General features: G+C 36.9%; 1 protein-coding gene across 4 annotated transcripts in view; it reads right to left on the reverse strand.

Annotated features, from left to right (window-relative positions):
* The window catches only part of RHOT1 (ras homolog family member T1), a 65,524-nt gene that overhangs the window by 17,816 nt on the left and 20,700 nt on the right, over positions 1-27,008 (reverse strand). For all 4 annotated transcript variants that reach the window (XM_031967625.1, XM_031967624.1, XM_031967626.1 and 1 more), the window contains exons 3-16: positions 24,818-24,899; positions 23,783-23,826; positions 23,383-23,436; positions 22,505-22,557; positions 16,856-16,964; positions 16,458-16,559; positions 11,138-11,236; positions 10,567-10,675; positions 9,354-9,474; positions 6,248-6,332; positions 5,722-5,867; positions 1,196-1,296; positions 731-861; positions 34-117 (exon numbers count right to left, since the gene is read on the reverse strand). In XM_031967625.1, coding sequence (XP_031823485.1) covers positions 34-117; positions 731-861; positions 1,196-1,296; positions 5,722-5,867; positions 6,248-6,332; positions 9,354-9,474; positions 10,567-10,675; positions 11,138-11,236; positions 16,458-16,559; positions 16,856-16,964; positions 22,505-22,557; positions 23,383-23,436; positions 23,783-23,826; positions 24,818-24,899 — 1,320 coding nt within the window. The remainder of the gene's footprint in view (positions 1-33; positions 118-730; positions 862-1,195; positions 1,297-5,721; positions 5,868-6,247; positions 6,333-9,353; positions 9,475-10,566; positions 10,676-11,137; positions 11,237-16,457; positions 16,560-16,855; positions 16,965-22,504; positions 22,558-23,382; positions 23,437-23,782; positions 23,827-24,817; positions 24,900-27,008) is intronic.

Consider the following 27,008-nt stretch of genomic DNA (forward strand, 5'->3'; position numbering starts at 1 on the left):
TCTTCACAGGTTAAATGACACAAAATTTCTTACCAACAAGTATTTCTCTTGTCCATATACATAAACAGTATTAATTGCATAATAAGATTTATGGTCATCACGAATATGCTTTTGTCTCTGAAAGTAGAACAGAAATCTTTTATTATTTACAATATGAAATCATGCCATTAACTTCCAGTAAAGTAGTTTCTTAAATAAAATCACTTCTCTTTTCTGCATTATTTGCCACTTAGCAAATATGAAAATTATATTGGTATTACATTGCTTAATTATCAGCATATAAGGGAACTTAATATCTCTGGTTTTCTGCATATGCTGCAGCTCAAATTGTTCTACAAAAATAAAGCAATAGTTGAAAATCAATGCCAATTCCAGAGCCACCTTCTGGTTGAAAGGCCACAGTCTCAGGATCCTTTCATTATAAAACATTTAGAAGAAAGACTCAAAGGCGGTGGGCACAGTCCCAGCTGCTCACCACATGTGGGACCTGGGATAAGAAACCAGAAATTCAAATGTTGGGAACAATTAGGGCAGAAACAAAACTTGGTTCAGTGTTTTTCAAATAGTCCAATCTAGCAGGACTACTTCTGTTTTCTACTGTACTCTGTTCTTGCCATACATGTCACTGAGTTGTATTAAATCCTCATCTACCAAATATAATAGTTTGAGAAGAATCCATAAAAACTTAAACATACATTATTTTGTTAATTTCTGAAAGCTGAAAACTCACCATTAAGTTTCTTCCAAGCAGAGCCTGAAGAACTCCACTCTTCCCACAACCTTTCATCCCAATAACATTACACCTAAACACATTTCTTTGAGTTTGCTTCTTTTGAAGATCTATCTTTTTATCTCTTGTTACTAAATAAAAAAACAAACAAACACATGAATGACCATTTAATTTCAGCCTCTATTTTGCCCTCAGTAAAACAGGAAGTTATGTGGTCACTCATCTGCCTGAAGTGATATTTGCTCTCAAGGTAGAGATCCTATAACAAATATCTTATAAGTTACAGAATAAGCAAACCCCACTGACCAGAATATGAACTAGAGAAAATAACTTTAATTCTCTTCTGCTCTCTGGATTATAAAGACATCTTAGAGCTAATTTAGGGGAAGAACAATGAAGTCCAATTTATTTTAATTCTTTGATATTTATAAATTAGACATAATTTTTAAAAATCCATATAATCACCTGTGATGGCAGAAGCTTGAGACTCCTGTTCAGTCAATATTGAGTAGCCTAGATAGCCCAAATACTCCAGGCATCGTTGTACATCTAAATAGGTTGTAAGCCTGATGAAGGGAAATATTAGAGAAATAGTGAATAGCTTCTAAAGAAAATCGGCATTCACAGAGTTATAACTGCTCAAGAATGGAATGATCCCCTCTAGACACAGAAGGGTCACCTGCTTCCTCTTTCTGCTAAAGCTCTTCCTAGAACTATCTCAATGTTGATAGCATTGGTAGGAGCCAAGAGACCCTGGCACCTCAGAGATCCCAGCTCCAGCAACTCCTGGATAGGATCTGATTTGAGGCACATCACACACCCTCTATGTCTCAGGGATACTCAAGTCTGATATTATACCAAGCTATTCTGCATCATTTTTTTTTCCAGCTATATAGAACCACAGTACATATAAGCTATGGTTGCAGTTTTATGGTGTTATCACCTAACTCCTAGATAAGGAAATTCCTTTGCCACATGAGGATGAATGACTTTTCTAGGATCATGGATATACCAGAAGGAAGATCTGAACCCAGGTTTTCCTAGCTTAAAAGCCAACTCTCTCACCATCAACCCAAGGGACACCTTTTTTCTAGGTCATGGCCCCTTTCCAGTATGATGAAGCCCCAAACTCAGAAGAATGGCTTGCTGCCTACATTCATAATTGAAGGAAATGCTAAATTTCAATAAAAGGTGAGTGACACTGAAGAGATCATTTTAACCCTAAGTTAAGAACCAATACATTAAGCCAAGTAACCTTTTCCTTCTAGTCTGATAGATAGTAAAGAGCTGTCCAGTGAATTTTTGCTGAAAATAAGATAATCCCTGACCAGAACAAATAGGCTAAGTCAGGCACAGGGATTGGAGTCCTTAAGACTTGTACCTGGAAAAGATCTTACAGCCACTCAACCTTTCTAGCCTACAGCCCCAATTTGCAGGCAAAGAAGCTGAGGAGCTCAGGAGTGAAAAGAATTGGCAGGTCAGACAACTGGCAAGCGCCTGAGCTGGGATCTGCACATAGGCCCTCCCCACTCCAAGCCAGCATCTATCTACCCTGATGCATCTCTATGATGCAGGGAAAAGACTGCTGAGCACTTTCCCAAGTTCAAATCTGGCTTCAGGTTCTTACTAATAATGTGAGCCTGGGCATATGACTTAATTTTTTTTCCTAAATTACTAGAGAAAAAAAAAGGGAAACCATGCCAGTACATTTGTCAAGAAAACCCAAAAGAGTCAGGCACAACTGAAAAACCATTGAATGGCGTAGAGAAGAAGGAGCTCGGGATTTAAGAATCAGAAGACCTGGGTGTGGGTGCATGACTTATATATTACTTGTGTAATTTTAGACAAATGTCTTAAACTATGCCTCAGTTTATTTATTGTTCCTTTTGGTACAGCCCTGTGATCTCACTAATGTAAGCCACTCCTTGAGAGAAAGTTCCCTATGCCAATGAAGAGCAGCTCCTATTGCTCAGGGCAACAAACCAGGTGACTTGTCCAGGATCACACAACCAATCAGAAACAGGCTTTCTGAAAACAGGGTTTTTCCCTGGCCCTTTACCTATCTAATCTCTTTCTCATATGTAAAATAAGGAAAAACTAGCCGATTTCTCATAGGTTGTGGTAGAGAATCATAGACTCAGAAAATGAAGTGACCCCAAAAGCCAATGAGCCCATTCTCCCTCTCATGCCATAGATGAGTAAACTGATGAAAACTGTGAAAATTCTGTTTTATAAACAGAGGGTTGCTGACAGTAAAAAAACAACAACAACAAAAAAAAAAAAAACCTGATATCAAGAATGTATCAATACACAAGTTTACCAAATGCCCCAAAACAAGCCTGCAGAAATTTCCATGCAGAATAGAACAGAGAGACATAGAACATTAGAGAACCCAAGATCAGAGGGCTCTGAGCATCTCAGGGACAATAGCAAGCCTACCAAAGTAAAAATAGGGCACGTAGTTATTTTCAATAAGGGAAAGAACACACAGAGTGAGAAGAAATCTGGATTCAAACCCCACCTCAGAGACTCTGGGCAAGTCAACCAACCTTTATGAGGCTTAGTTGCTTCATCTGTAAATGGGTGATAAATCTCACATTCCCTGTCTCAGAAAGATGTTGTGAAGATCAAATAAGATAATGTCTGTAAACTCAGTGTTAAATATATGACAATAATTATTGCAACTGTTATCATCTAATATTTCTTTCCTTATTGCCAACATATGAGAAATTCTGCCCTCAAATCACAACTATACCATGTTAAACTGGTTTCCAAACCAGTTTAACTGGAGATCCAAAGCTACTACACAGCTTAGTTTATTCGTTGATGTCCTTTGTTCTAGAAGAGGACCAAAATGACATCACTATGTATTGTGACACAGTGTGTCCGACTGACTGATCAAACTAATACAAGCGTGGAATGCTTTGCCACAAGTCAGACACAAATAATCCATATGAACATTTGGAGCACATTCTCAAATTTTGCCCATCTCACATTTCTTTTGGGCTAATTCAATTCTGCTTTGTTCATAGAACATGGCATCTTCTCTGATGAGGGCAAGCCATACTGGGTGGTCCTGTGCCAGGGTCTCTAAATTCTAAAGTTCTTAAGAATGACCTTGAGAGTATCCTTGTATCGCTTTTTCTGCATCACCTTGTGAGCTCTTGTCCTATGAGAGATCTCCATAAAATAGTTTTTTGGGCAAGTGTATATATGGTATTCAAATAATGTGGTCAGTTCGATGGAGTTGTACTCTCTGCAGTAGAGTTGGAATGCGTGGCAGTTTCATTTAAGAAAGGACCTCAATGTCCACTACCTTATCCTGTCAGATGATCTTCAGAATCTTTCTAAGACAATTCAAATGGAAGCAATTCAGTTTCCTAGTGTGGCTTGTAGACTGTTCAGGTTTCCTGGGCATACAACAATGAGGTCACCACAACAGCTCTGTAGACCTTCAATTTGGTAATCAGTCTAATTCCTCTCTTCTCCCACACTTTCACTCAGAACCTCCAAACATTGAGTTAGCTCTGACAATACATGTGTCAATCTCATCATCAATGTGGACATCCATGTAAAGTACACTGCCAAGGTAAGAGACAAACTTCACCATTTACTATAACTGATGGTTCCACATATGGATGGTGTGGTGCTGGCTGATGGAGCACCTGTGTTTTCTTGATGTTAATTGTTAGGTCAAAATGAGCATCAGTAGCAAGAATTGATCCATCTTTTGCTGCATCTCAGTCTTGGAGGCTGCACTAAGTGCGCATTCATCTGCAAACACAAATCATATGCCAAACACTCCCTCCACTTTAGTTTTGGCCTCTGATACTATCAGTATTGCCCAAAGAAGTTCATCCATATATTTCACGATGGCAGGCTTGCCCAGAATCCTGACAACGGCAATGCCCTCAAGCTCCCAGTCACCAATGGAGTGAAACAAGGCCGTGTGCTTGCTCCCAACTGCCTTGAGGCCCCTGGCTCTCTCAGAATCTCAGACTTCTCCTGTTTAGCTCCAATGTCACCTCCTCCAGGGGATATCTTCCTTCTTCCCCCAGGGGCTAGTGCTTACTCTTGAAATGACCTCTCATCTCCCTCAAGGGTCGAAGGTTGGGACTATTTCATTTTGGTTTCTTTCTCCCCAAAGGCCAGCACAATACCTGGCACATAGTAAGCACTTAATAAAACACTCACAGGTAGACTGAATTATCCTCTAGAGCTGATTAGGTTTAACTGATCTGATTAAATTATCCTTAGATCATCGATTTGGACCTGGGAGCCAGCTTAGCCCAGAACTAAACTCTCTGCGCCACCTAGTGGTCCCACTGTCCCAGTGACCCTCAGAAAGCTTGAAGCAGTTGGGGGGACAGGTGAATAAAGCTCTAGCTGTGCGACCCCTGCAAGAAACTTAATCAGTGAACAAACCTCGCCCTTACCCTTATCCTAGCCAGACTCAACACAACCACCATAAAAATGTGCAAAGGAAGCTTACACACATTGTCTCCATTTTGAGCAAAAATATTAGTTCTGACCAGATGTATCTTCAATCTAGATTTTAAGTGTATTTATGATGAAAACATTTTAAGTAATATTTTAAATGTTCATTAAAATCATGCAAATAAGACAGCTGTCAGTCCCAAGTTTGAGAGATTCCCTGTGTTATGCCTAAAGATTCATCTTCATGTAGAAAACAAATTGTCCTCATGTTCTCTCTTTGCTCTTTCTAGTTCCACAGCATAAAAAAAAAATCTGAGACTCTCACACCTTTCAGAACAGAAATGTAAATCAAAGCAGCAGCTGTGATGGGCACAGCAGACAATACAAAACACTTACGGAAAGAAAACATTAGCAAGATGGAGAATTTTATATATCACCAGTGAGATGGTCTTGTAACTTCAGAATAATTACAAAACTTTCAATGATATTAATTCTCATAAAAACATCACTTAAAACTACAAGTCATTCTATAATCAAGTGAATTTTATACTCACGTCCACTGGGAAAGAAATCCCTGATAGGTGATCCATCCTCTTTCATTTGTGCAAACTGTATTGTTTACATCGGGCCCCCAAGGCATGTAAGGGAAGACTTTGAATAAATCTTTAAGCTCATCAGGTGACAAAGCACAGTCTCTATCCTGAAAATAAATAAAAATAAAGGTAGTGATTCTCCAAGAAGTTAATCTCCAAGTTTCCTACTTATATATAGTCAAATTAATGAATCTAAATTTTCCACATATTTGAGAAAAACTTCTGTGAAAAAATCTATTAGCTATTTTCTAATATAACTCTAAGCTGTAAAAATATTTTGTGCCTTTATAAAACTTTAGAAAATAATAAAGAGCAGAAAATTATTTTAACTGTTGTGAAGATCAAATAAGATAATGTTTGTTAATTTGGAGAGTTTAATCAGTTTCTTGTCTTGTGAATTTACCCAACATAGTTAAAAAAAATCAATGTAAGCCAATCATCTATTTATATTTACCATAAAATATCAAAATCAGAGTTAAAAGCTTACCAAATCATGCTTGTCAAAAATGCTTTGGAGAAATAAATATGCATGATGATTTAATTCAGTGGTGCAGTCAGGAGGTATTTTTAGTCTACAGACCAAAAAGAAAAAATAAAATAAAAACTGGTTATCTAGATGTAAATTGTAACCAAAAAATGAATATAAAAATATTTGAAGTAATCTTATGCAAAATATCTATAGTTAAGGTTTTTTTTTTTTTGGTTTGTTTTTTTAAGCAAGTGTAGTTCTCAAAGTGAGTTCTCTTTCTGGTAAGGAACATCCTGAGGATCCAATGATAATGATATTCATAAGTAAAGGAAAAAGTGGCATGTAAACATTTTTATATGTAAATTAGAATTTATATGTATAAGAGAATTTATAGAAAGATAGGAATGAGAATCACACAAGATGAAACCATGAAGATCTGCATTGGTGAGAGGAGTATCCATTTTAATGAAATCCTAGATTCAAAATAATAAAGAATCCTGCAAGCTCATTAGGATGAAAGACCCCTCTCTAAAATACTGTGCACTTAACACACCTCTCTAGTTTCTAAGGAACACAAAGTCACAAGATGTATAGGAGGTATACTAATGCTGGTACAAAACATCTATGGATATAAAATCCATCACCTCTGTGGGATAGGGTCACTTATTCCCAGAAAAACTGTGGGGGATAGAAATATGAACAATGCATCTAGGGAAGAGGAAGCTCTTTTGGAGAAAGTCACACAAAGAAAAACAGAGAAGCCCAGATCTAATATCTGGAAATGAGACATGTCTGATTATTATGTTAATCTCTGTAAAATTTTGTAACGAGTGCCTGCTTGTAATAATCTATTTCTTAATGTTTCTTGTGTCATTGGATCCTCTTTGGCAGTCTAGCAAAGACTCTAGGCCCTTTTGCAGAATCATATTTTTAAATAATTAAAGAAAATCCTAAATTTTATTGGAAGCTTGTAAAAATAAAAATGTCAATTTTCTCCCATTCACATTTTTATTTCCTTTCTACATACAATTTTCTACACACAATTCTTGTCTTTTCAAATGATTGCATGCATATGTGCTTTAATGAAAAGGACCTTGCTTGAAGGGGAGTTTATTGAAGAAGTAAAAAGAAAAGGGTCTTACCACTTTATCAGCCTAGGGGCTAATATAAAAAAGTTAACAAATGGATAGAATGGCTAAGGAAGCTTCCTGTGTGGTAGGTGATCAGCACGGAGTCAATTTTTATCACAGAAGCTTTTTAAATATCTGATCTTTTCAATAAGAATGTACACAGTAGATATATCTACATTACCTTAAACATTTAATATGTATTATATCAGCCTTAAGGGTAGTGACCTTGTATACACTAGAAAATAGTTATTGATCTATAGCTAATATTATTTAATTATAAGTTACTAGATTAAAGAACTTTGCTAACAATGCATTATTTATAAACAAAATATGTACCCAACATCTGAGAAATGGCTAACCAAATGATGATATACAAATGTAACGAAATATTACTGAGACATAAGGAATGATGAGTATGAAGAATTTAGAGAATATTGGAAGGCTTATATGCACTGATAACAGAGTGAAAAAGGCAAAAGTCAAGAGGAAAAAAATGATACAAAATACAACTATAAGTCAACATTAAGAGGCACTAATATTTGTCAAATATAAGTAATGTTGGAATCATACTGTCAAAATTAAATGATATATCTCCACTTTTTGGATAGCAACTGTTAACTGTTTTTCAGGAATATATTTTGTATATATAAGGCAGGAGAGTAGACTTATTGGGAAGTGTTTCTTACACAGAAACAAAATATATCAATAAAATTTGTTTTTAAAATTTAAGAATCTTATAACAATTAGACACATAGGCATATCCTACCTTATGTCACTAATTGGTTCTGCAAAAACATGACATCAGGAAAATCTACATTATAGAAGACAGTTACATAGAAACAAAGATATAAATGAACAAGTTGCCAAATGATGTTACAGAAGGATTTTTAAAATGATTTTCCAATGGGTTTTGTTATAATAATAGTGTGCATCTCTGTAATACATGTCCAATGTTATGAAATATTAAGGATAAATGTTGGGTGGGCCTCATCTGCCTCAGTGTGTTTTTCCCCTTGTAGATGGTGGGAGTCTCCATGTGAAATGTCTGACAATCCTCACTAGAATAATTGTCACAAGGAGAGGCTGTCCCTGATCATTGTGATCTACCTTCTTATGTTTCTAGAGCTCTAGTCTGAAAGGGAAATAGTCTGGATTCCTTTCTGGAGCCTTAACCTGGAAAGAAGAGGGAAAAGTCATATCTTCTTTTGGAAAGTAAGGAGACTTAGTGGCTAAGAGTCATACCAGTATGTTATATATAACTTAGGAAGTTACACAGGCAAAGAACACTTAACACATTTCTAATCTTACCTAAGTCAAATTAGTTCACTATATTAAAAAGAATCCTACTAATCAGGTAGCCATATCTGAACAAACAAGTATAATCTCAATAACTATACTGAATAGGGAAACTAATGTTCTACATATAACATGGCCCTCTCTCCCTCCCAAAAATTTCCCTAGAGAAATTATTAGAGAAATCTGTGACCTCACTAATATGGGGACTTCCTCTATTGGTATAGATAAAAAAATCCATTATACCTTGTTCTGTGTGATTCTCACTTAATGTCTTTCTTTAAATTCTCTATAGAAAATTCATTCTCTAGTTCTTTTATTTTCTCAAGGACAAAAAAAGTTTCTTCAGAACATCAATATAGTACTTAAATTATGCACCTATTGTCTCTTTTTCTCCCTAGGTGATTTCCATTCCCTTACTCTTATTCCCATCCCAGTCTTACCTTCTTGCCCACCCCCTTCCTTTTATGAACATTTATATATCTTTAAGGATATTTTTGTTACTATTTTAGCCTTGGCAATCCATTAAGAATAAGAAATTTAAGCAAGGTATTTCTGATCAGATGCAGAATTTGTTATCAGATAGAAAATTAAACAATTTCATAATGGGCTCTGAAGAAAACAGTTGACAATTATGCTTAAAGAAAGTTTTTAAAAAGTCATTGAAGAATGAATTAAAGTAGGAATCTAGAGATACGTACAAAGGAAATAAATATTCAGTTGTGAGCTCCAGATCATCATCGTAACCAAATCTACGAAGTACTGTCCAAGTAGTTTCATGTCTCCCTCTCTGGATAAAAAGTGTATGTAGAAAAAGGAAACCTAAAATAAAGCAAATTAGTATGTGAATCTTCTGAGTAAAAAGGTTTCCAAATGTTATTATATGCCATTATTACTAAATGACTATGTCACACTATCTAGTGAAACAAGACTGGCTCAAAATGACAGCTAACTTTCCTTGAGAAATAAATTATTTAAGACTCACAGAGAGATGAGGCCACATGCAGCCAAATAGAAAGCTGGATAACAAAGAGCTAAGTATGCAACAGCCATGTCAATGACCAAATAAAATTTTATTTTTTAAAAAATATTCTCCCAAACTACTTATAATTCAAATAAAGATCAGGCTGGAGTTCAGAATGTTAATTCATACATATGCTCTGTTCTAAAAGGGAAAACAGTAGATGAAAAGACTCAAAAAATGCATCAAAGAGGATAAATCTAAATCAAACTCCAGAATCTTTGACATTCACAAAAGTGATAGGAAAGGAAAAAATCGGTTTCATCCATCTTTTTTTCTCATCTTTCTATAATGGAAAATTCTGGGTTTCACTTTTAGATGCCTCATTTCTACTGCATCTCTCTAATGTATGCTGCTCTGACAAATAGGGAACATTCTGTACTTGGTAAATATGACTAGTAGACAGAAAATCTTCACTAAAAATAATTTCTATTTAAAGGCTGCTTCTGAAGGAAGCTCTTTGAACAGGACCACATTAGTCTCTCTCAGGTGGACCTGAACATCCCTAAGAACACATGCCATGATCAACAACTATCTGAGACACTATATGAACACTGGGAGAGGGTGTGACATGTAAATCCCTCCACCAAAGGTAACAGTCCACAAGAGATTTTGTCAATGTTTCGGCATGAGGCTGGGGATGTTAGCAGATTAGGCCTGATGGCTTAATCTTCGCAACCTGATGACTTCCTATCCTTTTAATCAAGATAGCACTCCCTAGATCTCCCACTATCACAGACTTTCCCCAGTAGGAGTTTTGAATACCAGAAACAAATTCAAATGTTTTAATAAACAATGCCAAGTCTAAGACTTACAAAAGGAATGCTATAGGGATCTTTAGTTTCTTTCAATTTAGCAAATATTAACCTCCAGAGAAAAAAATACCCACCCACCTTTTAGGGTCAGTCCACTGTCAGCCACTCCATCACTTAGATTTTTCCTGACTACATTCTTAACATCTTCCAGTGCTTGAGGAGCTAATGGAGTGTTAAAACAAATTCTCTAACAAACAACATAAAATAATGAAAAGTAATCAGCATGAAATCAGACAATAACCATACAATATTAATCTATGAAACAATCTAAAATCAACATAGTGAGGTTACTATTCAAGCAAGCAAACTAAAAAATTAGGGTGGCCCAGTGACCCAGAGGAACCAGAAATGTATCATTTTGGCACTCGCCCCAGATCAGGAAGCAAAGATACCAAGCCACAACAGGCCCCAAGGCCTCTTGTGACTCTATGTGCAGACCCTGAAGAATCATTCAGGATCCTCTGTTTCACTCCAATTTAATCCTCGCATTGTGAACAAAGTCACGACACTCCTCCACCCAAATTTTAAGAAAAAGGCCCTCTAAGGGCAGCAGATGGAGCAGAAAGAAGCCTCTACATCCCTGTAACAGTGCACTTCAATGCCAGGAAGACCACCCTCCCAGAACTAGATGTACAAGGCTTCTCTCTACCTGAAAGAAGTTGAGCTCAGCATCATTGAGTGTACCATCATTGTCCTGGTCAGATATCTTGAAGATTCGTGTCAGGGCCTTTATACAAGCTGGTTTCATCTACAAAGGAAAATAGAAAAGTGAAAGCTGTTTTTCATCTTTCAATTTACGCTATAGGTTTCCCAACTGACTTTTTTTTCCTTTTTCTTTTAAAATTATTTAGTATTTTATCTTTTCCCCAATTACATATAAAAACAATTTTTAAAATCTATTTTTAAATTTTGAGTTCCAAATTCTTTGCTCCACCTCCCCTCCCCTTTTATTGTAAAGACAAGCCCTTTGATACTTGTGTAGTAATGTAAAACATATTTCCACATTAGCCACCTGATTTTTTTTACATGTGGGTACTTTCTCTGCCGTTTCAGATATTTACTTATTTTTTCCATATTATTCCATCTTATTACCCCATGAAAGTAACAGATAATGCCAAATGGAACCACTGACAAGTTCAGTTACGAAGTGTTTCCTTATATTGAACTGAGATTTGAACTCCTGAATCTTTTACACAAGCTCTTAGTTCTGCTAAAAATATAAGTTCTCTTTCATATGACAGTCCATTAGATATCGGAATGCTATCAATCCTATTTGAGCCAATATTTGGAAGAGGAGTCTCTTTATTCTTCAAGAAAACTACCCAGACTACCTGTCATCTAGGGGAGGGGGTGGAGGGAAGGAGGGGAAAAGTTGAAATACAAGTTTTTGCAAGGGTCAATGTCGAAAAATTACCCATGCATATGTTTTATATATAAAAAGCTATTAAAAAAAAAAACTACCCACCATTCAAGGGCATAAAAGGAAAAATATCAGGATTCTCTAGGGAGCATGAATTCTTCAAACTTTTCACAAGTTATTTAAGAGTTTTATTCAAAAGGCTTATGAAAAGTCCGACCATTAGACCTATAAGCCAAGAAAAAAGTTTTATGTAATCATCAGTTCTAATAATAATATGTAATAATCAGTTCTTATGACAAGTTCTATGGAAAAAATAAGCCTACTAAAACCTTGCCTAAATGTGAACTACTTTCACAGTCACTGTTAACTATGCTGAGATAAGAACTGATTATTTTTTGGGATTCTGTAACATTCTATAAAAACTTTAAATGGCATTTCTAGAATTTTTTCTGGGTAAATCTGGAACAGTGAAAAGGGTAAAAAAAAAAAAAAAAAAAAATGAAGAAAAAAAGGAAAACCACCTGAAGTCAATGGCCCAGAACACAAATCCTGTCTCTTTGATATTTACTATCTATTTAACCCTGGACAAGTCATTTATCTCCCCAGCACTTGACACAATTCCTGGCATATAGTTAAAACCTAATAAATGGGAGCTGGTTCTTCATCTGTAAAAAAAAAAAAAAAAAAAAAAAAAAAAGAAGAAGCTTAGATGACTTCAGGAATCCCTCTCAGGCCTAAATTTTTTGATATTGAAAAGACACGGAAGAACTAACGTCATTACAGGATGGAAAGGGAGCTGATGGCAGAATCAGTAAGACCTGTGCTCATGTTCTGCCACACATCTTTAGCAGCTTTTTGATTAGGCTAAGCTGTGGACAAAATGCCATCTGCTTTGTTGGAAGGTGTTTCCACTCAGGAAGCTCCCTAGGCCAGTGAAGCCAGAGGGCCAGCAGCCTTAAATGAACACTTATAGAAATATCTTTTATCAATATATATCTAATTTATATCCAAGAATAAAATAAATGCACGTATGTAACAAAGAACTTCGAGAACCATTTTTAAGAGCAAAGTGGAAGGAAGAACATGATGAAGGAGTTGCCCAGGACATAGGATGAGCAAAGTGGGAGAAAGGAATCAGATGCCATGAATAGTCTCTTTGCTAAGGTAGCTATCCTCAGAATAAACATAAAGATTGAGAATGCTGGTAAATGGATCACTCAAATCAGAGTTTTGATCATGCTACCCTACTAGGTAACTGGAATAAAAGGGTGGGGCAAGGAAGGATTCTGAATAAGGCTGTCTCTTTAAAAAAAAAAAAAAAAAAAAAAAAAAAAAAGTGGTCTTCAGTAGAAAGTTCAGTGAAGGTAGGAAAGGGGATTTTAGAATGAGAAAAGGAAAAAAAAAAAAAAAAAACTGAGACTCTAGTGATAGAATCTACAACAATTTCCTTTTGTGCCTGGGCACTTGGGTCTAACAAAACACAATCTGTTAAAGCAGTGCTTCAGAAATATATGAAGCAAATAAAAGCAATAAAAGAAGATACTGGTTCTATAAAAGTAATCTTCACATTTAAAAACGACATGAAGATGAGTCTAAGAGGGTCTGTTTCTTTGCTCCTTTTCCGTCTACATGATAGCCCAAGTCTATAAATTCAGAGTCTTCAAGAGGGTTCTTGGTGTTTCTTTAAAATATCACTTACTACTATAAGATACATAGCTACGACTAAAATCAGTCTTTCATTTTGTGCATGTGGTGTCCTTTCCCATAGCAAAATGCTATTAAAAGATATTACTGAGAAATGGAAAAAACAATCATACATTTCTCAGTAAAAGTTAAAAAACATCAGACTCCTCTCAACCCATTAACTGAATGTGATATAGAAATATTAGCTTCCTCTTTTAACATACTATAATTGAGCCTTCTAAAAACGAAACAATGCTAAAAATACTGACTTGGATATAGGATTCAGAGGAAGCAAGAAACAGACCTCATAGTTCAAATCAGACCTTATAGTTCAAATCACTCATCCTAGAAAAAAAAGAAGCTAAGGTCTAGGAGAATGCATGTGGAGTCCTATGACCGTTCTCAGCATGACAGAGATAGGACATGAATTGTGTGTAACCTGATTCTAAATCCAACTTTTTTTTTTTTTTACTCAGGACACCATGACTCACCACCTAAATTAATCAGATTATCAGTAATCTGAACATTTCTAATGTAAAACATGATAAAAAAAAAAAAAGGTTCCATTAATATATTTTGTCTAGAAATGCTCAAACATCTGAATTTTAAATTATGAATATAGCTTTTTGGATGATGATGATGAAATAACTTTTTCCCCCAGAGGCAATTGGAGTTAAGTGACTTGCCTAGGGTCACACAGCCAGGAAATGTTAAATATCTTGAGACCAGATTTGAACTCAGGTCCTCCTGACTTCAGGGCTGGTGCTGTATCCACTGCACCATCTAGCTGCCCTTGAAATAACTTATAATCTCCTTTTTAAAAACCTTAATTTTCTGTCTAAAATATCCAGTAAAAGTTTATAATTTAAATTGGTTTGATCTTTTTTTACTTATTCCATCACTCTCTCTTTTTAGTGACTCCTCCCTGCACCCTCTTCGGTAGCTTCCTCTCTCGTAAAGAAGTAGTAAATAAAGCCTGTGCTGGAGCTCCCGTTAGATGTAACCTAAGCATTCTGTTACAGCTAACTCTCCATTAAACATTTAGAGACTGCTTTCTTTCACAAAATTTCCATTTAAAAGTGCAAACTTTTTAAGAGAGCCAACAGCTGGCAAATACATGATGAAGGAAGCTATTTTACATTACTGTTAATGGAGAAAGGAATCAAAAAGGACTATCTGTACTGTCTCTTCTTTCATAATTTTTCTTTTTAAAGAAAAAGGATTGGCAAAGAAACTAGAAAGGCAAACTAAGGGCAGGCCAAAGAAGTAGACTGGTGTGGTTTATCAGACAGAGAAAAGTTCCTGTCGCTGTTATCCTTCATTTCAAAGGAGTGTTACCTTGGCTTGTGTGTGAATTGGATTTAAGTGAGGCAGAACTGCATAAGTCATCAGTCTCCCTTCCTCTCTTCCAGACTCTCTGAGGTCCAGTGGCAAGACAGAAATCCAGATCAGCAGTGGTCTGGGAGGCAGTGGATGACCTTGACATCACGCCTTCATGGCCACTGGAACAAATTGCTCCCATCTGCCCTCTGCCCTGGAGTAGGCATCCTCCTAACTCACTGACTGGTAACAGTTAATACTCTCAACACTGTCCTGGTGCTTGCAGACTGGCTGTCTTAGCCAACAGGCTGGAGCACAGGGCAGCCAAAGAGATGAGAGCCAAGTGGATGAATAGCCCTGAAAAGGGCTCAGCAAGCCCTCACACTGTCCTCCTGAAGACCCCATATATCCCAAAGCAGAGAAAAGTAAGGAATCACTAGAAGGCTTAAAGCAAACTTTTGCAGAAGATTTCAGAGCTGAAATCCTCAGTGTTCAGGATTTGGAAGAAGTTAAAAAGATACATTTTAAATCAAATCTGGGAAAAAGATCAAAGTTGGGTTAAGTGACCAATATTGTAGTAAAATATTAGTTGGAGGGATAACAAATTATAACTTAAAATCTTATTCTAAAAGCTTAAGCTTATATTTACTATCTACAATAGTTCTTCGTAATACGACTTCAGTTAGGTACAGTATTATTGTTCATTTTAAATGAAAAAGAAAATAAACAGAAAAATTCCCCTGTGATATCTCTCTAGCCTGATCGCTAGTTTACATGTACCCCACAATCAAAAACTTTCAAGCATTAAGTGGATGGTCAAGAATTCAAATTTTTCTTTCTTTCTTTTTTTTTTTTTTATTATAGCTTTTTATTGACAGAACATATGATGGGTAATTTTTCAACATTGTCTCTTGCACTCACTTCTGTTCCAACTTTTCCCTTCCCTCCCTCAACCGCCTCCCCTAGATGGCAGGCAGTCTCATACATGTTAAACATGTTAAAGTATAGCTTAAATACAATATATGTGTACAGATCTGTACTTCTCTTGTTGCACAAGAAAAATCAAGAATCCAAATTTTTCTAAGGATCTAATACTTCTTGAGGATGAAACTCAAATCTTGGAAATAACTAAATGTAATAAAGGGACCTTCAAAAAGCACATAGGTTTCAGCAATATGATCAATTCTACCAAGCAGATGGTATTTAAAAATCATTTGTTCTTTTAGTATAAATATAAAGGAGCATCTAATTATATTACGTTATAAACAAGTCAAATTGTACTCAAAATGGACCAGCCAATTAGTTTTCAGTCAGGCAATCCTGTTTTATCAAAACAAGACCACCAACTAAGACTTGTATTTTATTTGCTATATATTTTTATTATAAAGATACTTATGCAAAAAAAAATTTGAGGTAAAAGTTTGTCTTTAAGCTATCTAAGCAGAAAAGTTTCTGAAAAAAAAATTTAGTTATTAAATAAGAAGTTAACAGCATTTCAGAACTTTTATTTTTAAATTCCAGAAAAAAATTCTTAAAGCCCATAGCAAAAATTACCACATATACTTTGCCTCCCACTTCCACAAAAAGAGGAAAAATTTAAAAGTACCTCTTTTTCTTCTGGACAGTACAAGGGTCCTGTAGGGTGAAGAACAGCTTTCTGTGCATAATAAAATAGCTCTGATATGTTCTTCAAGTTTTTTGCTGAACACTAAGAGACAGTTTAAATATTAACACTTCAATAAATATGATCAATAAAAAAAGTAACAAGTTAAATCTCATTCAGTATGTGGTTAACAGTTTCCTTGGAGAAAACATTTAGTTTATTTGGTAAATATTCAAAGACAAAAATCAGAAAGATGTAACAGAGCTCAGAACCCAGGGGCAAGTCCCTCATTCTTCCCAAATGGCTTCATCATTGATCCTTATGTTGCCACTAAACAACTGAGTATTACTGAGACTTTGCAGACCCAAAAGAGCATCATGCATGCATGCACACCTGCCTACCTCCACACAGGTCTCTATCTCTGTGTACTGGTTCATGATAGGAAGAATGGTTTCCATACTGCTATATTCCACTAGATCCGATTTGTTCCCAACCAATATCAAAGGCAGCCTAGAATACACAAGACATAGTTACAGGCAGTAAAGATTTTATTACTTTTTTAATCTGCTTCATAATTTAGTCTAGCTGGAAAAGATTCTTCCCTAGCTAGTACATTCCCCTTCCACCAGGTCAGTACAGCATCCCACCTACCTTGTCCCCCCAACACTCACTCTCCACTGTTCCCACCTCTGATGTTCTCTTCATTTAAAACAGACCACTTTCATTGCTCATTGCTTATGCATTTTTCCCATCCGTCAAGTTGTCCAATCTTTGTGTGCCTTCATGGAGGTCTTGCCCATAGTTATATCACAACAAAATGTGGAAGGGAACAGGTCAGAACTGATCAGGAGGAGTGGGGCCTATGATAATAGCTAATGCAGGGAAGTAGGCCCCATATTACTGGGCTTGTGGGTATCACAGAATTTTTAAGTGCCATAATTCTAGAAAGGTGGCACCCAGAGTATAAGGAATCATAACATAAGTAAAGGAAGTACAAGGAAGCAGGAGTGGTTAATGTCTGAAATCAGAGCAAAGGTTTATAACATGCTCTATTTTATATTAGCTGCTGGCCATTCTGGCCCCAAGTCCATAGACCTTAACTATACCCAGAAAGAGTACATGCAACTATTGGGCAAACTCAGCCTCTACTGCAAGGCCAGTGGATCCAATATCACCAGAATGTCCTTATATTACTTCACCTCTTAACAAGGGCAACCTTGGTTTTATACCAAAATAAAATTTTAATTGATATATTTTTTGTTATACCACCTAATTTCCCATGTATGTTTTCTCCTTCCCATAACCAAAGTCACTCTTTAAAAAAGAAAATGGAGAAATAAATTCAGCAAAACTGATTAACACTTTGAAAAAAATCTGATATTAATATTCAATATTCCACACCCTCTGGAAAAAAAGGAAAAGAAAGTAGATGTCTTTTTTGGTGTCAGATTTGTTCTTTGTAATTTCTCAACATTGATTTTTGATTGTTTTGTGGTTGTTCTTTCCATTTACATACTGAAGTCATTATGTATAGCCTTCCCTTTCTTTAAAAGCCTTAGCTTACCTATGTTGAAAAGCTGGACTTTTTTTAGATAGCAACCCTACATCTCTATGCAAAAGATATGGAGGAGATTCCCCATCTGTTCTGATTTGTAGAACTGCTATTCTATTTTACATAATGTCATCACTGGAAGAGACACAGAAGAACACCCTAGCTTTGGGAATCAGGCAATCATGTAGAGCTAAAAAACTGGAAACCATAATAGGGATTCTGACAATAGAAGGCAGTTACTGCTAGAAAAGCGCTCTCTTCTCCCCACCAATCCTACTACAATGAAAGGGCATGATTTTGACACATACAGGAAGCAACTGTAATATTTTAAAGGAAGTCAATGTTTTGGGAAGTCTGGGATCTACCACATGAAGATCTATGATTGCCAAAGGGCCAACACTGGTAAATAAAGTTTCCAGGGATCATGTCTTTGCCTATATTCCTTATGAAAAATGGTCCCCAGAAGCTTTCACTGTTTGGGGTGCTTTAGAAGAAGTCACTAGAGGATACAAGGATGCTGATGAACACAGAGAGGAAGTCACCAATGTAAAAAATGTCTACATGTTTGACTAGGAGTCAGCAAAGGATGAGATTGATAAGATGGTGTCATGGAAGCAACATATATAAACCTGGACAGACTTTGGGAGATGTTGGAGGATAGAAGGGCCTGGTGTGCTATGATCCATGGAGAAACAAAAAGTCATACATGACTAAACAACAACAACTTGGCTGTCTTGAGGGGATAGTCCCAATGTAAGGCAGGAATTATAGCAAAGGATACAAGTTCTTGCAGATTTAGCCAAGAAGTCTTAAAGACTCAGCCTGGCTACTCAGCCAAGTACTTGCTCAGGCAGGGTTTGAAGAAGAAAACAGAATACCAAAGAAATTTTGAGTATACTGAACAACAAGACTGAAGGCACAGTGAGAAATTTTTTTAATAGTGAATTTTGCATAAATCTTCAGTATCTTCCATGAACCCAAATTCCCAGCTGTGATGGGAGGAGGAAAATATACATCCTTTCTTTGCTGTAAATGGTAGTCCCTGGAAAAGTGAGAAATTGGCCTGTTCTGTCCCTGAAGATCCATCAGCAACAGATAGGCCTGGTTTTAAGGTTTGTACAAAATGGAAAACACCAAAAAAAAAAAATAAAGAAGGAAGGTAAGGGTTCTAGGTCCCTAGGAATGTCCCTCCCTGCTCTGAGATACAGTGTTCACCTTGTTATTTTGAATGCTTGACTGGCAGATCACCACAAAGTTAAATCAAGCAAAAACACGAGCCTACCTGGCCAGCTAGGGTTTGCAGTGTTATCACAGCACAGAGGCATTCCAGGTTTCAATTGGTCCATGATAGGTATTCTGTGCCTAACAGAAGAGGCACAACATGGTGTAATGGAAAGAACAAGGAACTTGGAATCATAAGACCTGCATACAAATTCTGGTTCTAGTGTTATTGGCCTGACTATATCTCTCTGAACTCAGCTTTTTAATTGTAAAATGGGAATAATAATAATACTGATACCATTTACTTCACAAGGTTATTTGTAGCAACAGAAGTATTTTATAGATCTTAAATGCTATATAAATGTAAGTTTAAGACTATAATTACTATTAACAGATGCCTCAAACCTTCAACAACACACTAATAATAATATTAACAAGAAGTAACATTTCCACCACACTTTAAGGTTCCCAGCTCACATCAGTTCTTTCTCCATGGCAGTCAAGTGACTTAAATGGTCAAAGGAGAGAACCCCTGGGCAAGAAGGCTGGTGTTGAGGGCTGAACTAAAGGCTCTACATATGAGGACTGGCAAATCTAGTGATTAAGGAATGGGGTAAAGTGAGAGTATCTGCACTTCCTTTCTCTTCAGTGTCAAGGGGGAAGGCGCTAGGATTTCCTTAGACCCCCACAAAAAATGAGCTACTAAATCTTGATCAGAATATATAGGTGTAAATATATTCATTCTCTCTTCCTTCCTCTTCCCCCTCTTCCCAACCCCTTTCATCAAAAGGAAATTAAAACAAGACACATTGGGGGCCTAGACAAGATTACAATGACCTACCTGACTAAAGGAAAAATAAAGGGCTTAGACCACTGTTCTCTCACTTTGTTTCTAAGATCCCTCTTCTGCTGCAGCTCTATTAGTCCTCCCACTGTATCCAGAATAGAAATGCCTTTAGAAGAACTGCTCTTTACAGTTCTGCTCCAGTCATCACCCAGAGTCAAGGTACATACATTTAATAAATAATAAAGGCCTGTAACTTCAATGATATAGCTGTTTAGGTAGGTTCATTTTTCTGGCAAAGCTGAATCCATTGTCCAAAAGCTTAGTATTTTCAATCTACTTGGCACTGTAGAACTCCAAAGTGCACTGATCACAGAATGCTTCCTCTGACCGAATGTGTTGGACCTGCCTGGGTGGGCAGAAGATGCCTCCCTCCCAAAGGTACAAGAAAGTCTCTTAATTCGGAGGAATCCCATTCAAAGCAGCTCTTGTACCAAGGTTTAAGATAAGGCCCATTTAACTTTTTGGATGGTCAGTGAAATTGGAAGTTTGGGAAAGCCAAGAAGGAATTAAATTAAATGCAGCTTATCCAAACCATTTCCATAACAGCATAGTCAAGGTAACAAGTCTAAGATCACGAGCACAGAAGCAAGTACTGGCACACAGGAGAACACACATCTGACCCCTCAGAATAGTAAATTCTCATAAAAATACACACTAGTTAGGCAGGTTCATGGACTCCTGGTTGAGGCCTACAGGAAGGGTTCCAGGATACTTCACAACAAGACCTAGGCAGCAATAAGAGTGCTGAATGGAAGAAGACAGAATCAGAAATCTGTCTAGCTAAGCAGCACAGATCAGGTAGGAACTGTAAGTCTAAAGAAACAAAGGTCAAATTTTGAGTAAGTCATTTCAGCTGGGAAGAAGCAGCGAGTAACTGCTGGTCCAGCAAGGACCCAGCCTGGGAAGTGAGGGAGTAAGTCAGGGGCGAGGCCTCTGCATCCAGGAACAGGACAATTCTCTGCTTTGTCTGAGATGCTTGCCGAGCATGGGACCGGGAAGGAGGCCCCACTGCACTTAAATGCTGCTTCTAATTGGAGAAAAGACAAAGGTACCATCTAACTAAAAAGTCCTTATAAGTGCCTTCATCCTTTCCCAACTCTCATGGTTCTCATCACCACTTTACTTTACTATAAATTGTCTTGATGATTCCATTCAACATACTTGTAACGTTCGAAAACGAGAAATCCCTCTCTATCTTATAGGAGCTATTTCCTCTTTCAGAATGTAAGCTCCTTAAGGACAGGGATTGTTGATACTTTTGCCTTGAAAAAAAGGAAAAATGGGGATTCTCTCAACAATTTCGAGGGAAGCTCAGAAGAGGGTGGGTTTGGGGAAAAAGATAAAGAGTTCTCTTTTGGGAATGCTGAGTTTGATATGTTTATGGAAACATCCAACTGATATTAATGATGAAGGAATGTACTTCAGAAGAGAAATGAAAGTTAGATATATAGATCTTAAAAGTCATTAGCATAGAGAGAGCATCTGAATCTATGTTCACCAAGAAATCATCAAAAAAGAATACAGAGGTTGGGATATACTCAGTCAGTGGAAATAAGACAAATGATAGTTCCTTGTTTCAAGTTCAGATGCTTTGCCCTTCCAATTATAGTATAAGCTCCTTGTAGAACTATACTTCTAATTTTATAGCCCTAAAAACCAACCCCCAAATTAAATAGGTAATGAGCACCTACTACATACTATGTATGTGGAAGGGGCTCCACAAATTATTGCTTACTGATTTACATGAGCATTAATCCTTGAAAAGACTTAAGAGGCTCAGAAAGTACTATTTTAGCTCACCAAAATAGCCCTACTATGAAGTTATCCTGAGTCAATTTTAAGTTAAAACTCAAGATATTTTCACCTAGTAGTTTCATCTAGGGTGGTGAATTACTGATATGAAAACTACTGCCAATCAATGTAGCTGCCCAGGACATTCATAGACAGGTTAAGGGACTTGTCATACCAGAGAGAGGACTTACACTTGGGTCTCCCTAATGCCAAGGAAGGCCCTCAACTACTTACAAGCTCTTTTGTCTCTATGAATGCACAATTAGTATCTTGCTTGGGCAAAAAACTGGATACAAGTCTTAGTATTCCATTACCCTGCACCCCTATGATAAAGACAAGCTGATTTCCATAAAAAATGTAACATAACCAGAAGCCTTCATTGAGGAACATTTGGTGACCATGCAGCAGAGTGCCCCTTGTTCACAGCACAGACATGCACAGGCAGAAAAGATCATGGCATTGGTGCTGAGAACACTGCGTCCATATTGACCAGAAGCCATCCAGAAGGGCTTATGGCATGAGATATGTCCAGAGACCCCAAGCTGGGTACCTTAATGACTCTACCCCAGACTTTTGCATAGGAGGTTCTAATCATTGTAGCAATCACTTGCTACTTCCTGCTTTCCTTTCAATAATTACCTGCTGTCTTTGTCTGTCCGTTCATTGATGAGAGGAATCCACCGGCTCGTTACCTAAAAAAAAAGTTTAAATTATTCAGATGGTAAAATGCAATGAGGAAAATTATAATGACCTTTTATCTAGCTATCAGGCTCTAAGGTTGGCAGGACACTTCCCAAATATTATCTCCATGATGGTATAAGCACCTGACTAGAGAAACAGGGAAGTATATCTGCAGCTTCATAAATGCCAGTTCAATAAGGGTATAAATGAGGAACAATATTATGTATGGCTTCAACATCTATCATTTCAATTAACATTGTCACAATAATCTCATGATGTGGATGTTTTTAATTAATCCCATGTTATAGATGAGAAAACTGAGGCAAAACGAGGTTAAGTAACTTGATCAGAATCACATAGCTTGTGAGTATCTGAAACAGGATTCAAACTCAGACCTTCTTGATTCCAAGTCCAAGATGTTTTCTCACTGTGACACCTAGAGTCCCCAAGTTAGAGGGTGGAAGAGCACATAGCAAGACAGCTGGCAGCCCACACATCTAAGCTCTCAGGGAGGCAACGAGCGGCAAAATGGACACTGGCCTGATCACAAGGTGGCAGAAACACTGAAATAAGCAAGTGACTCTATGGAAACTAACCCTGAAAATGTGGTTCCTGTCTAGAAACCTATTAAACAATGCAGTATACTGCCAAGGATAACACTGCCTACAATGTCGTTCAGCTTTCCTTTCTTTTAGTAAAAGAAAACATGGAATAGAAGGGAGAAATTCCAACAATTAGGCTTCTAACACCCTAATTTAGGGTTTACGGGTGAAAGTACTATTTACTCAAATCCAGGTCACAGCCCAGTGTTCACCAAACACTTCATATACACATACCTTATCAATAGAATGCTTGTTGTTAACAGCATAGACTATGCAGATAACATTTGCCTAGGAGAAAAATGAATGCATTAATAATCTCTTAAATTAAAACAAAAATGTAAATAGCAACAGCTCTATACCTTAATGCAATGAGACTAACGGAGTGAAAACTAAAAAAATCAGCTTTGAAATGTGGTAGAAACCTAGGTTCATACTGCTATGAGGGGATGATGAAGTGCTTAAAGGCTCAGTCAAATACAAATTTATTATTATCACATATTAAAGTCAGATATCACAATGAAGAACTAAGAGGAAAAGACTGGGAACAGAAGACCAAAGTAAGGAAGACAGGACTGACCCAACCCACAATCACACACAAATCCCAGCATACATCTCACTGCACCCTCTGACTTACCTGGGAGATCTCATGATGAAGCTGTTCATCACTCTGTTCTGCTTCTACAAGTGACAGAGATGTTAACTTCCACGGGAAAAAATGAATGTGAATGTTTTGTTCTTTTTAATTAGCACTATCGAGCATACCAAACCATGATTCCAGTTCATCAATACATGATATTAGACTAGGAAATGAACAAAGGACAGAGAAGGCCAGGGGAAGCCAGGGCAGTGAATTCGCTCATATGGATGGATTAGCAAATATTATCAAGTAGAGGAGGCAACATGTCAAGTTCAAGCAAAGCAATAAAAATAGGAAGGAGTAACCGGATATTATAGTTCTAAATAAATAAACTGTCTAGGGTACAAGGAACAATCTGGGCAACCAGAAGAAAGAATGGAGCCTCGCAGTGACCCAAAGATTCTAGGCAACAAGGTGCCCCCTTCTTATGTCCTCTCTGGGGTATGGACAGATGGAGCCTGGAAAGAGTGGTAAATAAGTAGACTCACATTCTTCACACCTGGATATAGGAAGCTCTTAGGTCAAACCACTGTCCCACTTGACAATAATAATTGATAAGTCCTAATACAGGCACAAAAGTGGTTCTTAAACATGGGAACCAGCCCAAAGGCAAGTATCAAAGTGACTAAAAGAGAACAGTGACATACACAAAATTTCAGATAAAAATGCAAATATGATTTTAAGTTGGTCCAAATACCATAATGTCCATTGGGAAGCAGACTAACAAAGTAACGAATTCCGAACCAAGGCTCAACCTGGCATTCATCATATATAGTACCACAAAGTAGGATAAACTTGGGACTTCATTTTATAAACACCCTAAATCAACTCAGGCAAAGTCTTAACCTGAACTTCAATGTGGCCCTTACTTATTGTCCTTCAAGCTGACAAATAGTTTAGGTCAGAGGATCATCTGTTTCTAGAAGGCAGGGACCTTGCCCAGAGCCTCTGACAGCCCCTCCCCGCCATTAATTGCTCAGTTAGTGTTAGTATACAGAAGAAAACCAGTCTTTCTGATGGCAGATTCATTACCTGAGTAATCGACTATGTGCGTTGGAACTCTCTCAGGTGTAACATCAGCTGGAATGGTTATTTCTTCTGCCCGTGGAGGAACCTTAGTTTGCAGACAAACAATGAAAAGGAAAATACTTCAGAGAAAAACAATCAAAACTTGTTTATTAATGCTGGGATCTGTTTGCTTTTTTTACAGGTATCCAATAGGCAACATCACAGGTGCATTTTCAAAGAGTCACTGAATCACAGAGTTAGAACTGGAAGGGACACTGGGGCCATCAATGCCAATCCTCTCCTTTACACTTGAGAAAACAAGCTGGGAAGGGAGATTTAGCCAGGGTCACTGCTTATTTCTAGGCTTCTCTAGAGATTCAAATGGACATAAGATGCACTTAGCAAAATGAGCATTCTTTATAAAGATTGCATTTCCATTTATGATATGTATATATAATAAGAACATTTTTTAGGATTCCACTTATAAATATGGATTAATATGAGAACTGTGAAGCTCTTTATTTTATTACACATACAAAGGGTCATGCTGATATAAGGAATCCCCAAAATGAGCTCTGGGTAGGCCTATACACCCTCAAGCCACATTATCTGCTCAAAGACTCAGTTTGTTTATGTTCTCACAATTAAGTTTCATCAATTTAACTTAAAAATATGTAAATTTTGGGGTTTTTTTTTACTTACAACTAATAAGTGTTCCCATATATTACTTTCAATTGCTAAAATTCCAAATGTGAATACAGTCTTGCTAGGTTAAATCACCTCAAAGGACAGTCACCTAACTATGCCCAAAGGGCCTGCCTACCCTGTAAGCTAGCAATACCACTACTGGGTCTGTATCCTAAAAGAGAACAAAAAATTTAAAAAGAAAAACGGAAAAGGACCTATATAGAAAAAATATTTATAGCAGATCTGTTCTGGAGGCAAAGGAAATTGAGGGGATGCTCCTCAAGTGGGGAATGACTGAATAAACCATGGCATGTGATACTACTGTGCTACAAGAAATGAAGAACAAGATGCTTTCAGAAAAACCTGGAAAGACTTTGTAACCTAATGCAAAGTGACAACTACTGTGTATAAAGTAACAGCAATACCAGAAGATGATCAGCTGTGAATGACCTAGCTATTCTCAGCAATACAGTGATCCAAGACAACTTTGAAGGACTTAATGATGAAAAATAGTGTCTGAATACAGATTAAAGCATTCTAAAAAAACTTTTCAGGAGAGATTTTTTTCTTTGTTCTATGATTTCCTCTACAACATGATCATTATGGAAATGTTTTGCATGACTACACATGTATAATCTATATCAAATTGCTTGTCTTCTCAATGAGAGTAGGTGAGAAGGGATGAAGCGAGAGATTTGGAACTCAAAGTTTTAAAAACGAATGATAAAAATTGTTTTTATATGTAACTGGAGGAAAAATTGCAATTTTTTAAAAAGGCATTCACACATTAGATATATCATCAAGCAATGGGACTGCTGCTGAGAGAAACATGAAAATGCAGCTCATGACTCAACAGTCACACCTCATATGACTTTTTGTATTATAAAAAGCAACAAAATAAAACTCAAATTTTAAAATAAAGTTCCCTGCTCAACTTACTAATGAAGATGCTTCATGTTATATTCTGATTTTAAAAAGTACACGTTACAGCAGGTGTAACAGAGGCTGAGGCTGAAATGTGTCATGGATTCTAAGGGGCTTAGAAAAGAACCACAGTAACACTGCAGAGTTATACTCCTACCCAGCTCCTTCCACTTCCCTGAGTCACACAAGACTTTGGTTGGAGGTACTAGAGACCAGAAACTAAATTTAAACAACTACACACTATATAGCCCTCTTCTCATAGTGTGGAGGCAGTACTGGATTTTCAAAGGCTACACCAAAAACATTTGGGTCTAGCAATGGGTTGTACTGTGTGTCTATCAAGAAAGGACCAACACCCAGTTAAGTGAGGCACACCAGCAAACAGCTGTTTATCAAATGATGGACTTTTTGGACATAACAATTCATGAAAGCTTTCTATTAAGATGTGGAGAAGTTGAGATCCGTGTCAATGAACAGTATCTACAATGATTAAATCACAGACTTTTTAGGAAAAAAAATACAAATCACATCACTACCTCCTACATCTGTTTCATACTTAAAATTTTCTAACAGACATTATTTCATCTGATTTTTACCATAACTT

This window comes from Sarcophilus harrisii, chromosome 4 (genome assembly GCF_902635505.1).
Source record: "Sarcophilus harrisii chromosome 4, mSarHar1.11, whole genome shotgun sequence".
Lineage (NCBI taxonomy): Eukaryota > Metazoa > Chordata > Mammalia > Dasyuromorphia > Dasyuridae > Sarcophilus > Sarcophilus harrisii.